The sequence below is a fragment of the Pipistrellus hanaki genome, assembly GCF_964339955.1.
Source record: "Pipistrellus hanaki genome assembly, chromosome: 11".
Classification (NCBI taxonomy): Eukaryota; Metazoa; Chordata; class Mammalia; order Chiroptera; family Vespertilionidae; genus Pipistrellus; species Pipistrellus hanaki.
In genome coordinates this window covers 37,831,203-37,855,493 of record NC_140513.1, presented here as the reverse complement: position 1 = coordinate 37,855,493, position 24,291 = coordinate 37,831,203, and the positions used below count along the sequence as shown (strand labels likewise).

At 43.4% G+C, this 24,291-nt stretch overlaps 1 protein-coding gene across 2 annotated transcripts in view; it reads right to left on the bottom strand.

Moving 5' to 3' along the window:
- Positions 1-23,853, bottom strand: part of CEMIP2 (cell migration inducing hyaluronidase 2) — a 74,672-nt gene extending 50,819 nt beyond the window's left edge. Inside the window, exons 1-4 of one of the 2 annotated variants that reach the window (XM_084899472.1) lie at positions 23,746-23,853; positions 7,002-7,344; positions 3,701-3,841; positions 1,793-2,354 (exon numbers count right to left, since the gene is read on the bottom strand). In XM_084899472.1, the coding sequence (XP_084755598.1) occupies positions 1,793-2,354; positions 3,701-3,841; positions 7,002-7,332 (1,034 nt within the window). In that variant the 5' untranslated portion in view covers positions 7,333-7,344; positions 23,746-23,853. Of the gene's footprint in view, positions 1-1,792; positions 2,355-3,700; positions 3,842-7,001; positions 7,345-22,655; positions 23,171-23,745 lie in introns of those variants that run through there. The other variant, XM_084899471.1, reaches the window with a different exon arrangement.
- Between the last annotated feature and the right edge of the window lie 438 nt (positions 23,854-24,291).

Genomic DNA, 24,291 nt, shown 5'->3' with positions numbered 1-24,291 from the left:
AGATATAGATATAGATATAGATATAGATATAGATATAGATATAGATGTGTGTGTGTATATGTATATGTGTGTGTGTGTGTGTGTGTGTGTGTGTGTGTATATATATATATATATATATATATATATATATATAAAATCTAAGCAACCATTATGACCGGACAACTAGCTGGTAGCTATGATGCGCATTGACCACCAGGGAACAAATGCTCAACACAGGAGGTACGCCCTGGTGATCAGTGTGCTCCCACAGCCAACCTCCCACATCTGGCCAACCTCCCGAGGCCCTTCCCCCTGGCCAGCCCTGATTGGAACTGGTAAGATAGCCCCTATCAGCCAGGAGGGACCCCACCCATGCACGAATTCATGTACCAGGCCTCTAATATTTAATAAAATATTTTTTAAAACACTTCCTAAGTTTTGCACGTTGTTCTCTGTCTGGAAAGACCTCCATCCTAAACATCTTCACCTTTAGAGAGCCTCCACCAACTAAGCTAGGCCAATTTCGGAGTTCCTTCACCTACACTCCCATTGTGGCCTGTCAGTGCAGCAAATGTCTTATTGCTCAGTCCTCATCTACTCAGGTCTCTGTCTACCCACTAGATTAAACGAAGGCTGAGAGGATGTCATTTCATCAAAGACCTCTGGGTACCCAGCTCTTAGCGACTTTTACATATTCCCTGGGTGACCAGAGAGCATTTTTACAACATTACAGACCCCTTTTCTTTGCTCACTTTGTGTTAACTCTCTCCAGAACTTCTACAGATAATCTTTCATTCCAACAACCAGTTTCCAAGGAAAAACTAATAACTAGGAACTATAGAAATACGTGCACATGTGCACCAAGAAGGGAGTAAAAGATCATTCTAATAACTAGATCAACCAACCATCAACAAAATAACTAGATCGTCTTAACATGTCAATTTTGGAAATCCTTTTACTTTTCACTGCAGATATTCCTTGACTTTTCGAAGAACAGTACGGTAAGCAGAACTGAAACTTCTGTTTTCTGAATTCAATGTTGAGCCAGCTCAAGGATGCGTTAGGAAATCACGGCCAACTAGAATATGGCACAAGAACCACAAATAATACAAACGATCCCTACTCTCTGGATGAACTTCCTCACCCTCCAGCTCGGCCTCACGTACGTGCCAGGCCTCCCCGGACCTTCATCAAGCAAATCAGTAGATCCAATGGCCACCAAAGGATTCCGAAAGAGAAAGCTGTGTGTTTTCCACCCCTCAGACTTTTTAGCACGAAACTGGGCCCTAACCTTTCAACACCTAAGGTGCCTTGATTAGCCAGAGTCTCATAACACACTTCAAAAGGTAGTGAAAGAGAGTAAATTGTCCTTACACTGCATGATTTTTTTCTTTTCTTTTCTTTTTTTCTTTTTTTTAGTACCACATTTCTGTTCTAAGATGGGGATCGAGCCCACAACCCAGGCATGTGCCTTGACCGGGAATTGAACCCTGACCTCTGGGTTCATAGGTTAACACTCAATCACTGAGCCACATCGGCTGGGCCATATTTCTCTTCTTTTCGCATGCCTGATGCTACAGTTCACTAAGTGCTTCATAAGCCAAAGCCAAGAAAATAGCTTTTGTAAGCAGTATCCTGTCCTCCAGGCCCCCGTTTCAAAGCACGAGGCAACCAGTCCTCCAGACAGCAGTGGCCATTCTGACCTGGAGTCAGGCCGTGGTGTGTTGTGTGCCTGTGTCCATTCTCGCTCTCCTGTCACATAGATGTAGACTCTCACCTGGAACAGGAGAATAAAGTACAAAAGTATGCCCACCTGTAGCCCAGTCCTTGGATCAGCTTGCTTCCCAACCGATCCTGGATCATTTGTATGGTTCCCTGTAAGAGGCTCTTGGCTGCTGAATCTCCAACAGCTATAGCAACAATCCGTCCCGGATCCTGGACCCTCAGAAACTCCTGCAGACGCCTGCTCTCGTTGTGGTATTCGTGGGTATCAAACCTGTCGCTTTCTAAAATCTTGGCTGTGTCTTGGTCAATGACCCTCACGTTGAGGCCCCTGGAAAAGTTCTTCTCAAAGGCATAGGCGCCGTAGGTCAGGCCCGAGGCGTGCAGAGTTCTCGCCAGCAACGTCCACGTCGCCTTCTGTGCCCCGTGTAACTCCAGTGTCCCGCCGGCTTCCACACCGATAAATTTTTTGCCAAATGTTGGCATACTTTCACCTTCATCGGACTTGCCATACAAGGCAATTGTCGCTTTGGATGTATAGCGGCATTTTTCTGCTCCAATATGAAGCGCCCCACCATCCTTGATCAGGATGTAACGAGTCCTCAAAGTAATATTTCTGGATCCATCTTTATGGTCCCCAAATACAAGCAGCCCTGCAGAGAAAAACACTGGCGTCAGCCCACTTCGGAAACATCCTTCTGACCGACAGAGAAACAGAAACAGATTTCACTTGGCGGGGGGGGGGGGGGGGCGCGGACTCTTCCACAATTAAGTTGGGTTTAAAAATAATTCATTAAAAGTCTCATTAGAAAATTAAACCTGCTTTCAAAACAGTCAAGGAAGAAATGAAGAGCTCATATCTCAGCACACTAAAAATGCCCATGCTGAGAGATCAACCAAAGGACTTGTGTGCATGCAATAAGCCTCACCAGTGGTCATGGACAACAGAGGGGTGGGGGCATGCGTGCGGAGGGGTTTGGGATGGGAATGAGGGGATGAGGACAAATATCTGATACCTTAGTCAATAAAGAAATGAAAATTAAATTAAATTAAAATTTTAAATGCCCATGTTTAAGAGTTTCAACCCATTCCCTTTAGAGGTCAATCTTTTTCAGAATAGTACCAAAGAGCCTACAAATCTGAATCTCACTTTTCCATGTTAACCCATGTTAACTTTCTCATTACTCTCCACAGCTGTAACAAAGATTTGGCTATGAGAATTCACCTTCTGGAGCTGTTTTTTTTTTTCTATAAATCGAGGGTGTTGACTTGAGAGATTTCTAAGGCCCTTCTAGCTCTTGAATTCTATGGTTCTACCTCTAAGGTGAGGTGACCAGATTTTAACATTGGTAAAGCGGGACACCATGGGGGGGGGGGGGGGAAGGGGGGCTTGATTAAAAATTTGGTCTATATGGAGCAACAAAAATGTTCATAGAATGCAAAAATAGTATTGTAATATATTTTTTAAAATTTCAACATAAGTACAATTTCCAAATAAATAAAAAAAATTATGTATAGTATTATTTTATTCTTTGGCATATTTCTCATTTGAGTGAATTCTAACAAATGATCAACAATGCAAACTTTGATAAGCAGTTCTCGATAATCAGTTCTCAATAATTATTTGTTATTATTAAAGTTTAACATTATAAAATTCACAAAAATCATATAAAACTCATATCCTGGCTAAATAGCCACATGGCCACCAAAAACCGTATATTCCCTTCCCGTTCTCCCACCGTTCCCTAGATTGTCGTGCATTCTTTCCAAAAATCGGGACTTTTTTAAAACACCTCAGGACGTGGGACAAATTGTTAAAAATCGGACTGTCCTGCCAAAAGCGGGACATCTGGTCACCTTATTCTACCTTAGGAACTTCGCATGTCTCCATGGTTAGAGTAACACCATGTCCCAAAAGCTACTGGCAGTTTCTATAGAAAGAACATCAAACATGCCCCATAGTAAACAGCAAGCTGTTCCCACAGGAACCATTACTCACCTCCATCCTGAATGACTATAGAATTCACTGTGGCATCTGAGGTCAGACGGAACATATCTCCCTCCTTGATAACAACTTGCTTTGCAGAATCTTGTCCGGGATCCCAGTTCCTAAGACGAGGGTTTTGATCTGGGCAATTCTCTGTAAGACAAAAATGCAACATCCATATCCCATCAGCCCAACAAAATGGGAGGACACCTTTAGCCAAATCAAAGCACTACCATCATGTATTGCGATCTGAAATTAATGGGTTGACATCTTTTAATTTCTTGTCATAGGATGGAGACCCCCACCCCTTTCCACCCAGCAGAGATACACCAAATCTTTTACTTCCTCCATACAGGAAAAAGGTCTCACCACAAAGCTAACTTGCTCCCATCAAACTCACAAAATCAAAATGAAATTCTCCTGAATCATCTACTCTGGAAATACAATAACAGGAAGAGGCAAAACTGAATTGTCCTTGGGCCCACGTTTTAGAAAAGAAAATATGTTCACAACAAACATACCAGTAAATAAAAAATGGAAACTGCTAAGCAATATATAGGTCTTCCCAAGTTCTTTCCTGTGCACAGTGAGTTATTAGTAAGTGATAACAGCACCTCTTCCACTCCTAAGGCAGCAGCTGGTAAGTACCGCTATCTTTAGACGTGTACCACTCTTTCCCAACAAAGCTGCAAGGCAAATAGCCAACGGCATGACTTCTCATTTTCAGAGGGGAGAAAACCACAGATCAGAGAAGCCAAACCCAAGATTACTCAGCACGTTGAGTGACAGGAAAGTTCCCCTTTAAGAAACAAGGTTTACTTTACTTCCTGTAGCCCTTTACTAAATGAGAATTTGCCTCCTGAAACATAAAGGTATTCTGTAATGCCACAGGTATTTAATGCATGAGACTTTTACTTTCTGCTATAATTTGAAAGAAGGGGCAGCGGGGAACATCACACCAATTTGGATTAACTAATGACCGTATTTATTGAGGATCCATTTGTCCACTCTATACTAGATACTGTAAAATTTATACATGGACACACACACACACACACACACACACACACAGTAATGAGCCCACAGCCCTCCAAGCTATTATTAGTCCCACCAGTTAAGACCTTGACAATTATTTCATGGAATTATTTTTTTTTCTCATAGCAGCTTCATAATCACTGATATTTAATTCTGGTAAATCAGTGATCATTACTATTATATTGAGAATAATTCTAAACTTTCCTTCCCATGGAGGACACAAGAAATTTTTTGAATGTGTTCTAACTTAATATTGAAGATCTCTTCAACTTTTCTTCTACCTCCCTCTCTTGCCATAGAACATCTTGCTGGAATTCTCCAAAATGTTCTATCAGATGCGAATGCATGTCCCATGTAACAACACTGTACCCAGCTATGGAGAAGGAAATCCAGTCTTTTGATATCTAGAGGTTACTACAATCGTTACATAATTCTCCTTAATTGTTTATAATGATTCCCCAGGAGAGCATGCTTCATTGGAACCATCAACAAAAACTCAAGGCTGTTTCCTTCCAGTAACGTTTATTTAATGAGAAAGTGTGTGGTCTGCAGAAAGTACTGAAAAATAGCCCAGCCTGCCCCATCTTCCTGGCTACCCACTGTTGAGCAGTGGGTGCATTATCAAAGTTATGTAAGAGCAACAACCACAGTGCGGCTGACGCTGAAATACTTCAGCATACCAGATCTTTCCACTGATATTCTGCACTTATTCTGCCAAAATATGAAACTAGAGAATGTTGATTCAAGGAACCACATCAGCAATTCACTGCCTGAAATGGAATATGAAAGCATCAGTTAAAGCCACAGATTTCAGCTGATTTTCCACTAACCTAGCATCCCTTTACTGCAAGTTATAATACTTAGAAAGAATAAATCAACAGCAGTGATCTTGGTTACTGTGCTGGAGAAAAGGGAAGGAAAGTCAATGCCATGTGCAATGAAAAGCAACAATACAAGTTCCTAATGTGGTCAGTCTAAGGGCATGGTCAACAAAGATGTTGATATGAACATCTCTCCTACTCAGGTTTACTTAGAAGTATTGACATACCTCTCCCCAGGACCTTAAAGTCTATAAACCTCTAAATCACCCATGGACACTAAACAAAATAGTTGTAAATCTTTTAAGTGGTAAAATGCTTCTCAGATGCTATAGCCAACTAATTTGACAAAAATATGTTGCAGACTAAAAAATCCAGGTAACTATGTTGCCCAGACCAGGCTGCTATATCTGCTTCTTCTCCCACAGAGCCCTCTGATTTTCACACGGATGGATGGATTCAGTCATGAGGCCATTCTGTGTTGGTATAGTACTTAGGCTGACTGACAATGAACTTCTTCAAAATCACCCAAAATATTAATATATTACCAACTTGGAAAGCAAAGGCCTTTAAGAAATTAAAAACTCCCTATATGACCTTTAACTATGAAGTAATGAGTGATTTTTCTAGACAAATATTTCAGAAATCACACCTCCTAATGGATGTTTTCCTTTTAGGGTAGACATTGTTCCTCAAAAATGTTTGAGACTTCTCTTTTCGAATAGTTCCCCAGCCAGTTGCAAACCGCTTTTTAAAATTATTTTCATATATATGTATGTATATTTTTAAATTTTATTTATTTAATTATTTACACATATATGTATGTATATTTTTAATTTTTATTTATTCATTTTAGAGAACAAGAGAGAGGAAGGAAGAGAAAGAGAGAGAAACATTGATTTGCTGTTCCATTGGTTGATTCTTGTAATTGCCTGGATCAGGGATCAAACTCTCAACCTTGGCCCAAGGAGATGACGCTCCAACCCACTGACCAGGGCCTTCACTTATATTAAAAAAAAAAAAATCAAACACAGTTTATCATTCCAATTAGTGGTCTTCATCACTAAAAACAAATGAAAGCCTATCTCCCACAAAGGATGAAAATGTGTTACCATAAGAATTCAATAAAGATTCTTAAAATTACCATTTCAAAAAGAAATACCCAACAATGTCTTGAGCACTGGGACAAAGTGACAAAAGGGGAAGAAAGAGCCATCCTTTAATTTTATCATTTCCATGGATTCCTTTGACAACTGCTCTCATTCAGGTTACACTTTATATTAACTACCTGCATATTAGTTAGCTAGAGCCAACTTAAGATAAAAGAGCATTTTAACCATATTCTCCTGTTTTCTTCCTTCTTTCTTCCTCTAGGATATGTTCCGTGTGCACGCGCACACGCACATGCGTGTATACACACACACACACACACACACACACACACACACACACGAACTTACCGTCTGGAGCGTATTTTGAGGATATTCCTAAAATGACTGCAAGTGCAACAAAAAATGAGAAACTAGTGACAGCAAAGCAAATGAAAGTATTTTTGTGCCTCTTCTGCTTTCGGCTTCCTCCCTGGGCTTGCTGCTCTTCAGGTGAGAAAGCAAAGCTGGCCCGGGCCTCCTGTCTGATGGAGGGACATTTGGCTGACGCTTGGCTCTTTGGAGGAGGAGGGGGGCGCAGTGGGACAATCTTCCCTGGAACATAGCCGGAGGAGCGATGGCCACTTCCATTCTGAGGTTGCAGGAAAGCAGGGGAGCGTCCCCTGGAATTAGTGGCATGCATGATACGCTGTCACTGCAAAAAGAAAAGGGGGAAAAACGAAAAGAAATGTGAGAATTAGGATGACTTTTTAAAAAGTACATTTTATTGCAGTCATCATTAAACTTACCATTTAAATCATTTTAAAGTGTATAACTCAGTTGTATCAAGTACATTCAGAATGTACACAACCATCATAAGCATCCATTTCCAGAACTCTGTCCAAACACACTCCATAGCCTTTAAGCAACAATTCCCCATTCCTACCTTCTACCCGGGCCCTGGTAAACACCGGGATGACTGTTAGAGAATACCGAGTCCACTTGCATCCCTCTGTGACAGAAAAGGGGGTTCTATGAAAAGTGACCTTACAGGGTGACCTGATCATAAATTCTTCACCAGGCAGGTCCGGCACATCAACCTCTCTAGTAAAAGACTGATCTTTGCCCCAAGCAATTCCTGTCCATTGTTTCTGTGCATCTAGGCTAACACCCCTTCCAAACACCCCTTTTCGGACCCTTCAGGCAAAGCCACCCTCAAGTGAGCACATAATCCTTAACTTTCCTGTACTCTAATCCCAGCCTTGCCTCCTCCCACCTTCTTGTAATCTTCTTTAAATCCCCTGCATAAAAGGAAGCATTTTTAGTGTTTTTGTCTGTGGTGATCTTGCTTCCAGGTGTATCCTGTTTGGTTCAAATATATTTTTATAAAAATTCTCTACAGGTTTGGACATTCTTATGCCAACACCTAACATATGTGGACAATCACCTTCGCTAATCGCCTTCTAATATCACAGCTTCTCAGTCTGGCTGCACATTACAGCCACCCCCTAATATCCATGGCCACACGTCAATTAGGTCCATGTCCAAGCATTGTTATCTTTTAAATGTGCCCCTCCCCGTGTTTCTAATGAGCACCTAGGTTGAGAGTGACTGTTCTATGGCAAATGTTCTCAATTTTCACTGTGTGCTTAAGAATCACCAGGGATGCTTGTTAAAATTGTATCCTGGACTCTCCACCCCAGTGATTCTGGCTCAATTGGTGCAGAGAGCCCTGGATTTTACATTTTTATCAGAATACCCTGGTGACACAGAAGCACAAAGTATTACAAGCAGGTGGTCATACTTTGAGTATCATTATTCTAAGTTCTTTAAACTGTTCTCTGAAGTCCATGTCTTGAGTGCCACAAGGAGGCTCTTACAAGTTCCCAATAGACTGGTGTTTAGTGTTCCATTTCACTATATTCATCTTATGGTGAAGCAACTTACGTATTTTTTATTTGTATTATCTCTTTTATAGATATAATTTTAGGAAGGGAGAAGAAAAGAGAGATAGAGGAAAAAGGAGATGAGAGAGAATCATTGATCGGCTGCCTCCTGCATGCCCCACACATGAGATCAAGCCAGCAACCTGGGCATGTGCCTTGACTGGGAATCGAACTGTGACCTTCTGGTTCATAGGTGGATGCTCAACCACTGAGCCATGCTGGCTGGGCTACCTGTATTATCTCTTAACTAGACACTGTAAATTCATTTAGGGAGGAAGTCTAAAGTCTACATTATCTCCTTAAATCTTCACATTTTGGTTTAAAATAGTAGGCAAATATTATGGTTAATTTATATATATATGTGTGTGTGTGTGTGTGTGTGTGTGTGTGTGTGTATGTATGTGTGTGTGTGTGTGCATTATGTTAACATGATTTAAAAAAATAGCTAACACTCATATGGCCTACTACCAGGTCTTGTTCCAAACACCTTATGTGTATTAACTCATCTAATACATTTAATACAACAAATATATACTAAGTAGATGCCATCATCCCCATGTTACACACGAGAAACTGAGAGCTACAATGTTTATCAGCTAGTATACAGGAGAACCAAGTCCCAAGCCCAAGTTTTTTACTCTGGAGTTCAGGCTCTGAAGAGTTATACTAATGTGTCTTTCAAAGCAATTGAGAGGCAGTAATTTCAAAGAATCTGTTTTGTAAGGATGTAGCTAGAACTGTGCTGAAAGGGCACAGCACTATTTCAGAAATTCTTCATGCAAAAGTTCAGTCGACTACTAGTATATGTGGTTCTTGCCTAAGAGACGCTGGCACACAAAAGACACTCCTTTTCATTTGTATAGATTTATTGTAATATGTTTTTGAATGAAAGAGTAAGTTTTAAATGAAATTTTGCTGTTTCTTTGCAGAGAGGGAGAGGGAGAGAGGGAGAAGAAGAGGAGGAGGAGGAAGAGGAGGAGAAAGCGGTGCTAATCCACATACTGTTCTTATTGCAATGACTGTGGATAATGAAAACATGCTCAATGGCTTCAGAAATGTGATATGCAACCTTTTCCATTACTTTCCTTCCTCAACAAAAAGAGTGTCTCAGAGTCACCTGACTTCATTCAATACCCTTAAAATTAATCTTCCTCAATTTCTGCCAAAACAATGAATAAGATCCTAGTCCTAAGGGTACCTCCAAATGGCTCTAAACGACAGCAAGTCCATTAACGCAAAATGTGGTCATTAGAGAAGCCACAAACAAGTGTTCCCAAGACCCAAATGGCCCGGAAGTGAACGGGGACAAAAGGACATCTAATCAGGCACCGGTGCTGATTTTGCACAGGGCAAAGGACATCTCAGAGTCCGTGTGCCTGTCTAGTGTGCAGTGTGATTTCTGAACCAAAGCAATTATTGACGAAGCTTAAGCTCCATGACAAAGGGAAAGCAATGGGCTTTAAGGTGCTATTGAAGAAACGACTGCTTGTGCCAAGGAACAGCGTGAGATAAAGGACACATCCTGCTGGAACAGATGAGAGAGGATAACAAGGTCCCCTTGATGATGGTCTATTAACAAAGAAAAGACTAAACCAGAAATTCTAGAGTGCCAGCCTCGCCAGAGTGGGAGGGAATCAGCACTGTAATAAGCTCTGAAGCGAGTGGAAATCTTTTGTTTGAGGCTGCAATCATCTGATACTTCATTGTTTCAGGGTGAGAAAGGTTGCCACTTAAAAGGCTGGAGAGGCCTCTTGTGGGGGATAATGTGTCACCAGATGTGCAGGCAATTCAATAAAAGGCAGAGGGGGGCAAAATGAAGTCACCCTCCCCCTGGGAATTATTTCTGTCCTCATGCAAACAAAAGGGTACCCTGCCATGAAAATTCAGATGGTGTCCACCCCAAATTAAAATGATCAAGAGATAAAAAATAATCACGGTTGTGTTTTCCCCACAACCCTTCTTCAAAACTATATTTTCCTACCTACGTGTTCTAAACCCACTAGCTCTATTTTACTGAAAAACATATACATGTGTAAGCAGCAAAGTCATTCTTTTTCTAAGTATACATTTCTTATTATAAAAAAAAAATCATCTGCATGCTAATTTACTCAACTTATTACAATTTTTAAAGATATTAGATACACAGACAGTGCTTTAGAATTTCACTTTACATTTAGGAGTTTACATTAGGCATCGTATTATATGAATCGATTACTTTAAAACATATTGATTGCTAGTTACAGATTTTAATTATTCATGGGAGGGGTGGCATTTTCCTCATTCAATAAGCAATCAGGAGATCTTGTGGTCACTAGAGGACTGTGGTAGAAACTAGGAGGATAAATAAAAGATTGACAGCATCCCCAAGGAATGTAATTCCTAAATGCAATTTGAAATCACTTGAAGGCAGAGTGAAGATGACCAAGGCAATGCTGTGGTCAGGATCCCAGAGGATCATGTAAATAATTTGGGGTATTTACATGTTCCTTGAAAGAGTTACCTTGTATTTTATTTACTCTGGATGGTAAAAAGCGGTAGCCCAAAAGGCTTGGTAATAATTCATTTAGAAAAATTAAATCATGCAACTAACTTGCATGATTTAATTTAGGCACGGGGAAATTAGGCAAAAAAAAAAAAAAATCAAAGTAGATAATGAAAGAACTAAGAATATGAAAGCATCATACCAACTTACAAGGTATAAATGCAAATGCTGAAAAGGGGAAGCATTTAAAACCTAATACTTTTGTCTAATTCTTAGTTTCCCTAACAAAAAAAAATGCCTTAAAAACTTGCTGTTATTTTAAATAAAATTATTCTCTTGGATAAAGGGTGCATAACCTTAAATAGTAACTCAAGGTGGGAGGGACTTATAGAGTTGGCAGGAGCATTAAATTAATTTATTTGGTAATACATTACAATAAGTAATCATTGAAAGTAATTACTTTTAAATTTCAAAAACAGTAAAGGAGATCATGATTATTTGGGCAGGAAGTGATTTTAAGAAAATTGAGATATTCTCATTTAAAATGTTCAAACATGGTGCTATCTCAACCACGAAGCCTTCTCAGGATTCCACAACTTCCCTGCTTGTATTTCCCTGTCCTCTGTTTAAAACTCTTATTAGGTCATCTTGCTTTCTGCCTTATGATTCAATTACCCATGTACCTGTCAATCTCCTACACTGACTACAAGCTTCTTAAGAGCAGGAATGTCTTACTTACCTTAGTCTTCCCACAGGGCCTTACACACAGTAGGTACTCAATAAATGCTTGCTGAACTTAGATCTCTATCTCTCTTACACACCCACACACACACACACACACACACACACACTGGAATTTCTAATCTACACCTTCTTCAACATTTCTTAGAGCCTCTAAGAAATATGTCTGACCTCTCTGTATCAGTTGCTCCGATTTGGGGAAAACTGAGAACATTTACTACTTCCAAGCAAAAAGTCAACAGGTTAATTTTTTACAAAACTCAATCCTCGTTTACAATCTAGTGGGTAAAAGGTATTATTAACAACCCCAGACAGGAATTCTAAAGATGAAGAGCAGCAAGCTATCTAGACAAGCTCAACCTTTCACAGCATTTTGTAATAGCTTAACACCACCAGGAAATGCAGTAGGCACACAGGAAAAAAATAAAATGTTCCATTCCACTTTATCATGATGCTGACATCCAATAAATGCTATCATCAAAAGGAAAGTCTGGAAAGTCTTCTCAATAAGAGATAAGAGAAAGTCTTCTCAATAAGCAGTAACTCAACACGAATAAGGGTGCTCTAAAGATCTAAGTTTTCATGTTCTTTCTAACTGCTGAGATGCTAATAGAGAAGACAAATTCACTTCCATGCATGCTCAGCACTTACACACCGTGGTCCTGAGGGCACTATGGTAACACTCAGTCCCCCAAATCATCCAGCTGCTCCAACCCAACACAGGGAGGGTCCCACTGCTCCGTGCTGGGCCATGCAGACTGGCCCCACCATACTGAACACCTAATGAAAAGGCAATGATTTTGACTGTAACCTGTAGAATTATAGGTTGGATACTGTTTTAAAAAATTATGTCCTTGATCATAGAAGAAGAAAAAAACTTGAGGCTATGAAGCCTGGCTATTTTCATTCAAAAATATGTTCTCATAACAAGCATAGGCAGGATTTTAAAAGAGCTTACATCAATCAAATCCTTGCCTGCACAGGAATTCAGCATATATGGTAGGTAGCTATTTGGGAGAAAATAGACAGATGGGGGAGAGATTAAGTTTACTTTCATTCCAAGGTGCACTTGGTTTTGTGTGAGCACAGTCCCAAATCTCTAGATAGGATGGTGCCCTCGCACTGTTGCACAAGACACGTTCTCCATTATTACCATGCATTCGCATTTATCTTAGCCCTTTTGTCTTTTTCTTCAACTCTTACAAATCAAGATGAGTCACCATCACCTGCAACTAGCTGGCACGTCCCCAAGAAATAAGACACTTTGCACAGTTAGTTTACTTACTTTGATTCTGGCTCACTGTTGCTAAGCTGATCATTCCCAGGCCAATGTTTAGAGGTAGAAGAGGAATGCACCAACCTCTCATTATAAGCCTCTCTCAGTGAAGTGACAGGATAAGGGACTGAGAAAGTTTGATTCCATTCGCCTACCTTCTCTCTCCACATGGTGAATGTAGACATTTTTGATAAATGATATTCCCCAAAATTAAGCTACTAGTATATACAAACACCAATATACTCCAGACTTCTAGTTTGGTACCATGTATCGTTTACATTATCTCCTCCTTCAAAAGGTAATTTTCCTAATATACACTAACTCTATTAGAATGTAATGGAGAGAAGTCATAAGGAATGTTTCAAACATAGAATCCTAAAAACACCAACACTTACTAAAAACTAAAATAAAATGGGAGCCATAAGCCTTTGAGCTGGAATAAGTACATGAGTTGGAATGAGTATTATTTAAAATCAGAAGATATTAGTTGTTGTTTTTTTCCTGCTTAGAAATTCACTTTTCAGTTAAGCTATATTGTACTCTTTGCTAGAAAACTACGTATTGTCAAGATATAGTAAATCCCAGGAAAACAAAAATTAACTAAAAATACTGAGTTTGCTTATGTTGAAAACAGCAAACAAATGCTAGTGGATCTGTATTTAAGAAATTCAGATTAGCAAATTAGTTAACAATCACAAAAGTGAATATATCCTCAGCAAATTATTTTGGAATCTGTTAAAATATGGATTCCTCCAAACAAAGAGTGTTTATATAATATCTAATGCCCAAAGTAAACCAAGTAAACACTTTCCTGTTTTTAAAGTTAAGTACTTTAAGTGAGCTTTAAGAAATACTTTTAATCCATTTCTCATTTATCCAAGGTACATGAGGCAGATGTCTAATTTTTCTGCCACCAAATAACTCATTAATCCTGCCCCTTTTTTTCAAATCTGTTATGTCCATGCAAAGCAATCTTAACCCTTAACGCCAAAATGGATGATAGAGCAAAAAGGCTGGAGAATATTATCATGGACAGCAAAAGAGAAGCAGGGGGGGAAATACAGATGGACAGATCAACAGGGTGACAATGTACAGAGAGGATGACCATGTAGAATATCTAACACTCTTTTCCCAGTCAAAAAAAAAAAAAAAAAATTAAAGTCTGTAGGCGTCTGGGTAAAATAATTAAAGGATAAACAAACATGGAGGAAGACTGTTTTTCAACTTGAAAAACTGGAGAAAAAAAAGGGACCTGTTACCTGTCTTCTGTTTTTCCCTTGTTTTGCTTTTTCCCCATGATATTCCTCAGATTCCTTTTTCTCCCTCATCCTTCCTTTGGAAAGCTGTTGTTTCCCCTTCTCCCTCCCAAGGCTCCTTAGACCACCCCCGCCCCCCCTTGGGCCTTGCTCCCCAGGGGCTGGGAGGACCCGTTGACAGTGACGGATGGCTGTGCACAGGCGCACACACAATGGCAGGCGCAGGCAAGCCATCAGCCGTGCAGCTGGCCTTCCAAAGAAAGAACCCAAACCGAAGTCTGACCTGAGGGAGGCTGATTTAATTAAGGTCACAGCAAAGGGCAGAGCTGCCCGAGTGCTGAATTCTCTGCCAAGCGCCAGGGACAAAGCTTTAAAATACTTCTCAAGATGAAAGATCCAAGACAGTTATGTTGGCAGAATGTTAAAAGGTAAGGGGGGAGGGGGACGACGGTAGTGGAGGGGAGTGGAAGAGGACAGAGATGTGTCTGATAATTAGGTACAGACGTACCAAAAGTTCATGATCCACGGAGACACAAACATCAGAATGCAGTGACAATAGGAAACTTTAATGAGTATGTTTCGACATGCCCTCCAAACGAAGAAATATTCCAGACGAATAACGAGATGTGCAGACTGAAGGGATCCAGAGCTACCCAAGCCATGATCAAAGCGAAGTTTCCATTCGCGGAGGGGCCAGGATCAGAACCCGAGGGCACTCTTTCTCATATCTACGACACACGGCCTATTTCAATAGAACACTAACCACCAGTGGTAAAGTCTTGCCAAAGGGAGAACACATTCAGGCTTGAGCATCTCCTCTGAGACAAGGACTCTGCTAGATGATGGGGACGGAATGGTGCAAAAATATGAGCATGATCGCTCCCTTCCGAGGAGCTGGAAGGCCAGTGTTGGTGGGTCAGGAGATGACCAAGCAGATAATTACCATGCATGTTGTGGCAAAGGCACTGGCTGGTGAGACCAAAGAGGTAATCACCAGCGTTTATTAAGTCCCTACGAATGGAAGAGAGTTTGAAGTTTTAAGAGCCCTGGCACACTTACCCAAATGTATATAACCAGATTGCTGCTGGTAATAGCTTCCTGACTTTGTGCATGTGAACTGAAACCTACCACTGAACTCTGCCACTCAAATGACACCAGACTGGCCCATACCGGTTTGGCTCAGTGGATAGAGTGCAAGGGCATGTACCTTGGTTGCAGGCACATCCCCAGTAGAGGTTGTGCAAGAGGCAGCTGATCAATGATTCTCTCTCATCAATGTTTCTAACACTCTCTTCTGCTCTGTAGAAAATCAATTTTATATATATATATATATATATATATATATATATATATATATATATATTTTTTTTTTTTTTTTTTTTTTTTTTTTTTTAATGACACCAGACTGTCCAGCGATTATCAATGTGGGGGAAAACAACAGCCTCATGAAGGCTGGCAGGCAGAGTCACCTGCAAACGAGCTCCAGCCCAAAATACAAAACATTCCGTCAGAGTCCCTGTCCTTCTAGAGCTGTGGTCGGCACACTGCAGCTCGAGAGCCACATGTGGCTCTTTGGCCCCTTGAGTGTGGCTCTTCCACAAATTACCAGGGCCTGAGCGAGTCTATTTTGAAGAAGTGGCGTTAGAAGAAGTTTAAGTTTTAAAAATTTGGCTCTCAAAAGAAATTTCAATCCTTGTGCTGTTGATATCTGGCTCTGTGGACTAATGAGTTTGCCGACCACTGTTCTGGAGCATGTGACTCTCGCACTAAAGCGGTGGTTGGACTTTTCATGGCTGAACAGGAAGAAAATATGGTCAGCAGAAGAGGCGAAGAGGGGCTGCGTGGGCTCAAGTGCCAGAAGCACAAACCGGGAGCAAGAAGTGCGTTAAGGTTCAAGCCACGCTCAGATGATGTGGTCACGGTAACACGGCAGATGGAAAAAGTTACCCGTCGGCTAACCATACACTGTGAAGGCCGGCTGCCTGGTAAGAACAGGGGTGTCTCAATCAGTGCAGGCACTTGCAAAAGCAGCAATGACGTTGTTCGAAAGATGTCATGCATCAGGCTGAAAAGACAATTCCTCTCTCATTTGGCCTTTTCAACTACACCTTCATACACACCCTACTTCCTACCAGATTCTGCCTGTGTGCATGCCAAGGATGGCTGGAGAATGGGTATTATGGCACACCCGTAAAACAACCAAAGCATCCTGGCCAGTTTTTCTCAGTGATTAAGCATCAGCCTGCAGACCAAGGGGTCACGGGTTCAATTCCTGGTCAAGAGCACATACCTCAGTTGCAGGTTCCCCAGCGCTGATTGGAGCGCGTGGGGACCAATCCATGTGTCTTTCTCACATTGATGTTTCTTTCTTTCTCTCTCTTCCCCTCTGCCTCCCTCCCTCCCTCCTCCCCACCACTTCCTCCCTTCCTTCTAATCTCTCTAAAAATAAACGGGGAAAGTATCCTCAGGTGAGGATTTCTAAAAAAAAACAAACAAAAAAAAAACACAATTAAAGACATATCTTTGACATTATTGAAGTGCAGTATTTTTTAAATCCTCATAAAGTTTATTTTTTATAGTCGTGGCACTGATGGCATTAAGAAACAGTATCATGTGGTTGTGTTTTTTTAACCACAATAAGAAAACCAAACAATGACTCATTCTTCTCATTCCTTCTGAAACAGAAATCAGGCATTTATCTTTGTGCTAAACTTAATCCTTACAACCATAAAGGTTAATAATTCATTCCCAACCTCATTGGACGTGAAGAAACTAGCTATTCACTCTTCAGGAAAGTGAGTCCCTGTTAGGAGAGTCCATTGTGACAACAGAAAGTTTACACCCAATAATTAGGCAAGAGCCTCCCAAATCAGTAACAACTTCACTCTTTGGAGAAACTTGGTACTAGAACATGAGCAGGACATCTCACTTGTGGTGGAGGTTCATATGTTGTAAGATACACATCAAACTCAGCGTCAACAAGGACAATTTTTTCTCAGTGGATCAATATGGATTGTCTTTAAATTGCAACCCTTTCAGGAAACAATGTTCAAATTGCAGCATTAAAGCCATTTAAAAAAAAAAAAAAAAAAAAAAAAAAAAAAAAAAAAAAAAAAAAACCCACATATTAAAGCTAAGACTTTAAACATAACTCCAAGGCAAACTTTTCATCATATAAAATTCCATCCAATATTGCCCAATGTTTACTTCTTATCCAAACTAAGAGGGAGCCCTGATAAATATAAAATGTTTACCTACTTGTTTTGTTTTGTTATCCTCTGAGGTTGCCCAACTCTCATTTGAGTGGGTACTATCACTTTGGTTTTTGTTGTGGGTTTTTTTTTATATAATGTTTTAAAAACAAAAGTCTTATTACAAATCTGGTTCAAAGGTTAGGCTAATAATAACAATTTTGAAGCAGACTTGCTTGTCAGATCAAAGGACTGGTTTGCTGGGAGACAGCAATTCTGTGTTTTAAGTCTTTACATAGCTTCTGAGACTGTTTCACTTTTTTTTTTTTTTTTAAGAGTTGCTTTAATAAAGATCCTATGCCTCCTTCATCTTTGTATGGCTCACAGCAATCAGCAGACTACCCTGCACGTCTTAGGAATGCAATAACATATTTGCTAAATATAGTTCGTGACAACCCACATCAAAGGCTTCCCAAAGCAAGTACAAGGACAAGAAAAGAGCATGCAAACATATTGTTTTATGCTTTTACACTAGGACTCAGAACATGAATCTGAATAATGTATCCTGGAATTTGCTTCTTAAAAAAAAAAAGTGCACTTCTACATTTGAAATGTCTTTACTATTTATAGACTATACAAGTAAAGCTAACATTATTTTTACACTTTGTTTCTTTTTTTTTTTTGGTGACAGAAATGTATTACCAGTAACATCACCCCATACATGCACCATTATCATGTGTAAGTTCTCCCAAACGAAAAAGAAGTTATAGTATCTGCCTTAAGACTTGGGTGCGATGGGTTTCTAAGCTCAAATGCAAATTATTTCACCATTAAAATCACTAAACTGCTAACAAAACCAAACAGTCACAAGTCAGAGTCTACTGGGGGGGTGGGGGAAAGGAGAATGCTGAGGAGAAATAGGGACAAAGGGGTTCTTGTCCCTGCCCGGCCATTAATTTACTATGTGACCTTACCTAATTAGTCAGCCTCTCTGGGTCTCAACTTCCTCGTTTTAGTATTACTTCTAGGGCCCTTTAAAATACATGCTAAGACTCAGCATGTGGAGCACTGATTTGAAAACTGATTTACATTCATACTGCTTTTTCTCTTTCTCCCCCCACCCCCCCAAAAAAGTCACATTTTACATGACAGTTTTAAATGTCTGAGAATGGGTTTCTTTCAATGGCCATTTATTAAATTGTCAGATGAGCTTCAGTTCATTTCAAGGCAAGTCTACTAAAGCAAGTAGTGCTTAAATATTCAAGTTTCACCGACAGCAGCTGCTGCTGAGAATAGCCTTTCTTGAACTGTGTAGTTGAAAAGTACATCTCTTTACAAATGGAGAAAACTAGGGTGATTTTTAAAGTTCATTTTTCGATTTCAGTTGACATACAATGTCATGTTGATTTCAGGTATACAACACAGCGAGTAGATATTTACATACCTTATGATATGATCACCCCAATAAGTCTACCACCCAGCTGGCAGGGGTGATTTTTATGGTCTCAACAAAGCAAAAGCATAGCTTTGTCTTCCTTTTATACATTTAGTTAGGTTAGAGCAGTGTTTCCCAAACTTCTCTCAGGATGAGAATCACCCGGTAGAGTTGTTAAAATACTGATTCCTGAATCCCAACTAAGAAGTGCTAAACTAGAATTTTTGGGAACACATAGGTAAAATTGTATACTTAACTAGTGCTAGATTCTAGTTTAGCACTTCTTAGTTGGGATTCAGGAATCTGTAGTTTAACAACTCCACCAGGTGATTCTCATCATGAGAGAAGTTTGGGAAACACTGGGTTAGCGGAAAGCAGAAGGACTAGCTTGCTTTGAGAGGCTGGGTGAAGACAGAACAACCCAGACAAGACCCTCTCAATTGATGTACTCACTACACTAGACAGCCCATCCTTCCAATTAGCGCTGGTAACCCAAACGCCATGAAAAGACTTCCAGTGTCTGAGATGCCTGAACAAGTGAGGAATGCCATGTAACAATAGCTAACCTCAAGTCTGAAGAATTGCACTATTCAGAACAAAATAGAAATCAGTGACTCAAACCCATTAGACTAAATTACGATTTTTATATATATAGCTTTAAAAAGAACATATATTGAAAGTACCTTTTAATACCAGAAGACACTAGCGTGTATACATAGCATATTAGATCAAAGAATTCCATAGAGTATTTTAAACTCATTTTACAGATAAAGAAGCAAAGTGGGAAGAATTAGGGGATTTGCCCAGTAGCAAATGGCTACCAACGGTCAGAGCCTTGTTTTAAAGGCAGTTCTGATTTTAAGTCCTCCCTTCTTTACATTTCAAAATGGTACTTTCGATAAGAGTTTTCAGTCTCTTCTATTTTGACTGACTTAGGAAATGTTGTATTTCACCAAACTGCTATGCCCTCCCCCCCAAAAAAATATCTGGTCCTCTTTTGGGTTCTTAAAGTGTTCTGTGCATAAACACGCACTTCCTGGGCCTTCTCGTTGTTCATTTCCTTTTCTCCTCAGCTACGCTCACTTCTTCAACAGCAGAGATTGTCTTATCTTCCTTTATAGATAAGCCACTGTGGTCACTCCCTGTGACACTATATCTAATCCCCCCTCCTAAACAACAAGTACACTTCCCAGAGCTGGTGGGCATTCAGTGTGCTTCCACAGGGCCTGTCACACAACAGGTGATGAATGAGTGTTAGTTACTGGTAAATGGGTGGTGGGTGGGAGGGTGGATGACTCACTACTCATATTCCACAACACTTTACAAGGTACACATTTACATACAGCATCCCATGTGGGTCTTAAAACCTGTGAATTTCAGAGTGGTCATTTAAAAATCCTCTTTAGCCCTAACCGGTTTGGCTCAGTGGATAGAGCGTCGGCCTGCGGACTGAAGGGTCCCAGGTTCGATTCCGGTCAAAGGCATGTATGTACCTTGGTTGCAGGCACATGCCCAGTGGGAGGTGTGCAGGAGGCAGCTGATCAATGTTTCTCTCTCACTGATGTTTCTAACTCTCTATCCCTCTCCCTTCCTCTCTGTAAAAAAATCAATAAAATGTATTTTAAAAATAAATAAAAATCCTCTTTAGCGTAGTTCAGCACATCATTCTCAATTTCAGAAACTTGCCCAGCGGTGCAAAGCTATTAAGTAACGGTGTTTCCATTTCAGTGTGGCCCACAATACTTCACCCCCTTGCTGCTGTATTCTCTTCCCAAAGCAGCTGTTAGAGAACAGGCTTGGCTTGGTCAGTTGCAACAAGAAAGAGGTGTTGTCCCACCCTGGTTTCCAGTTGTGCAACCTGAGACTGCCCACAATCTGTGGGTCACAGGCTGGATCAAGAAGGGAGACTTCACTCAATGAGCTGTCACAAAGGAAACCATGGAAGAAGTCACTGATGCGACTTCCTATCCACACACACACACACACACACACACACACACAGCGACCAATCCTTAGCGTGCTGCTCAGGCACAGGCTGTTCCAGTAGAGCAGGTGATGACTCAGAATTCACTTCTCACCTCAATTTTCTGAGCCTATAAACACACATTCATCAGATAAAAAACATGGGGGCGAAGGGGGGTGACTTGAAAGCCAGAAGGCAGACTGCCAGGTTCCACTCCCACACACACTCTGACCTATCCTTGTGTGCAGATGCACAGGAAGCGGAGGGGGCTGTTTTAACAAGGAGCCCCAAAAAGTGCTACCCAGTGTTTACTGAGCAGAGCCCTTCAGTTTGCCCAGAAACGCAAACTCCAAAGAGCCCTTTGAATAGACAATCAAAGGCACACAACCGGAGTGCGTTGCCCAGAGAACAGCTTGGAAAACTGCAAGCTCCCTTCAAGGGACAAATTGAACAGGAATAGCTCCTTTCTGGCCAACCGAAGGACCTCGGGGCTCAATATCTTAAATGTGTGTGTGGTTCTAACACAGCCATTTCCAACAGGCATGCCTGACTGCCCTCAGGATCCAGGCCTCGCTCAGCACAGGTGAACCCTTCCTCTCTCTCTCCCTTCCTCCTCTCTCTCTCTCGCTTCCTCCCATGCTCTCCACTTTGTTCTCCGGGGAAAGCTCAGGAAATCAACATCTGCCAAGCTCACTCAGCACGTGCAATTAGCCAAAACGCATTGTCACGCTGAAGCAAAGGAGGGTGAACACAGGCCAGCTGAGTGGCTCCTATTCGGAATGAAAGTTCTTCAAGGTGTCAGGCATCCTGTTTCTTAAACCCCAGTGCTGATGAAAGGAGGCAGACAGCAGAGTCTGTGCTCCTAACCTCACGTGGGGAATTTAGGTGAGGGGTTTCTGCTCCACAGCGAGGTCTAGGGACACACTTCAACGAGAGAGAGAGAGAGAGAGAGAGAGAGAGAGAGAGAGAGAGAGAGAGAGAGAGAGAGAGAGAGAGAGAGAGAGAATATGAATGAGCATCCAGGGATGTCAGGCCCTACGTTGCTCTGCAAGGGATGTAGCCACGAGCACTTACCTGCAGCATTTTGGGGTCCTCACGATCGCCTCTCATTTGCCAAGACCTAACAACTCTGCACTGGAAAGCCAGGCTGACCGGAGTCCTGCGCTAAGCAAGCAGCACGGATTTTAAACCCTCGCTTTAACTTTCACTACAGAAAGCGCGGTGGGGGCGGGGGTCCACCGACCGCGGGGCACAGGGAAGAGACAAAGATCACCCCAAAGGCAGACGCGCGCATTCCACCCAACTCTCCCCGCAGCCGGCTTCCTGTGGGGTTTCTCCCCCTAGCCCGGACCTCTCCACAAAGTTTGAGGCCGTGCACACACACAGACTTTCAAAGGTCCATTGTTTCCTCCCCCGTAAAACGTACTGAAAAGAGAGAGAGGGAGCGAACGAAAGCACAGACCAAAGGCTCCCCAAGACCCTTTTCTTATGGCGAGGACTGACTCCGGGGTAGCTTGTGCCTCTCCCAACCCATGGAGGGGGAAGGAGGCGCGCGGGGATCGTGGGGAAAGGGGGCAATGGGGGGTGTTTTCCATTTCAGCAGAAACGCCCCAATGCCAGAACTCCGGGAGCAGGGACGGAGCTGGGGGAGCGCAGTCCGCGCGCTCCCAACGGCCCCCAGAGAGGGGGCAGCAAGGGAGGCGGGACGGGGGGCGGGAGATCCTCTCTCTTCTTACCTTTCCCTCCCCCGCTCAGTGTCGGCTCATTCAGGGGTGTCTACTCGGAGGTCCAAAGAGACGGGGCCGAGTTCTGGGCGTCCCCGGGTCCGGCTCTCCTCTCCATGGCCAGGGAGCCCGCGAGCCCCAGCGCCTTCCGCCGCCGCCGCTTTGCTTTTAGGGGAACCGGCGGCCCCAGCTCTGCCTCCGCTCAGCCCGGAGGCGCAGCTCTCCGCGGGGGGACGGCGCTCCCCTCCGCCTCCGCCTCCGCCAGCCCGAGCCGCGGGGCCGGGGGCCTGGCTCGCTCTCCCCGGGAGCCGGGAGCTCCGCTTTCCGGGAGGAAGAGGAGGGGAATCGCGGCCGGGGCGGCGCGGCCCGGAGCGTCCCCGGGACCACGGGGAAAAAGCGGCCGCGGGGCGGAGCGGCTCCCGGGTCGCGCTTGTCCCTGGTCGGCGGGCGCCGCGGCTCGTAGGGTCGCGCTCTGCCTCCGCCGGCCGGACAGGCGGCCAGCGCTCCGGACGGGGGCTGCGGGGCGGGCGGGCGGGCGGGCAGCGAGACGAGGGAGGCGGAGGCAGAGGAGGAGCCTGCGGCCCGAGGGGGCGGTGGCTGCGCCGGGCTCCTCCCGCCACACCGGCTCCGTGCGAGCCGGGGACGCGGGCACTAGGAGCCTGTCTCTGCGGCTCCGGGGCACCGCTCCCCCCGGGCATCGCTCCCTCCACCCGGGCACCGCTACCCCCCGGGCACCGCTCTCCCCCGAGCACCGCTTCCCCCGGGCACCGCTCCCCGCGGGCACGGTCCCGGGGAAAGGCTCCCCAAAGCGCGCCCCGGTGCAATGATTTTAGCTGCGAGCTCCTACCCTGCTGCGCCGCGCACCCGCGGAGTTGACTCTGATGACCCTGCGCCCTCTTTTCCTCTCGGCTGCACCCTATCACCTGCAGCCGAGCCTCACCCTGCGTCCCCATCACCCCCTGGCCGAGCTGGACACCGCGCACCTTCATGGCTCCAGGCCGGACCGAGCTCTGCACCCCGCCATCCCCACCCCAAAGGGACTTGCACAATTCCCCCAGCAAATGTTCTGCTCGCCCAGCCACCGCGCCGCTGCCGCCCCCACCTGGCCAGCCGCCGACGCCGGGTCCTTGGTCCGCCAGCTCTGAGGTCAGGACAGCCTTCGGGCAGCTCTGAGTGGCCCAGCAGAATACATATACCCCCGGCTCCCCACGCCCCCTGCCCGCGCCTCTCTGGAGTGGCTGCCGCTTGCAGGGGTGGCGCTGAAAGCCACTCCCCGGCCCACCCCGGTGTCTGAGGGCCCCTATGTGGCCGCCCCACCGGGGCTGGGGTAGCCCGGCCACCACCACCACCACCACCACCACCATCATCACCACCACGCCCCCCGCGGGAGCTGCTGCTGTCACCGAGGAAAAGCCTGGCTCCAGCCTTGGGCGCGGCCCGGGCTGGATGTCAGACCCACGAGATTCCGAGAAAGTGACAGCAGCACCATTGCCAAATCCAAATCCGGACCGCCGTCATTCCCTGTTTAATTCGGAATTGGAGGCTTTCCCGTTAGGGAACTCTTTCAGTGAGAGCAGTCCAAATAGGATTGCTCCGTTTTCTGTTCTGTGGTGGTTGTTTTCTTTCTTTCTTTTACTAACAACTCAGT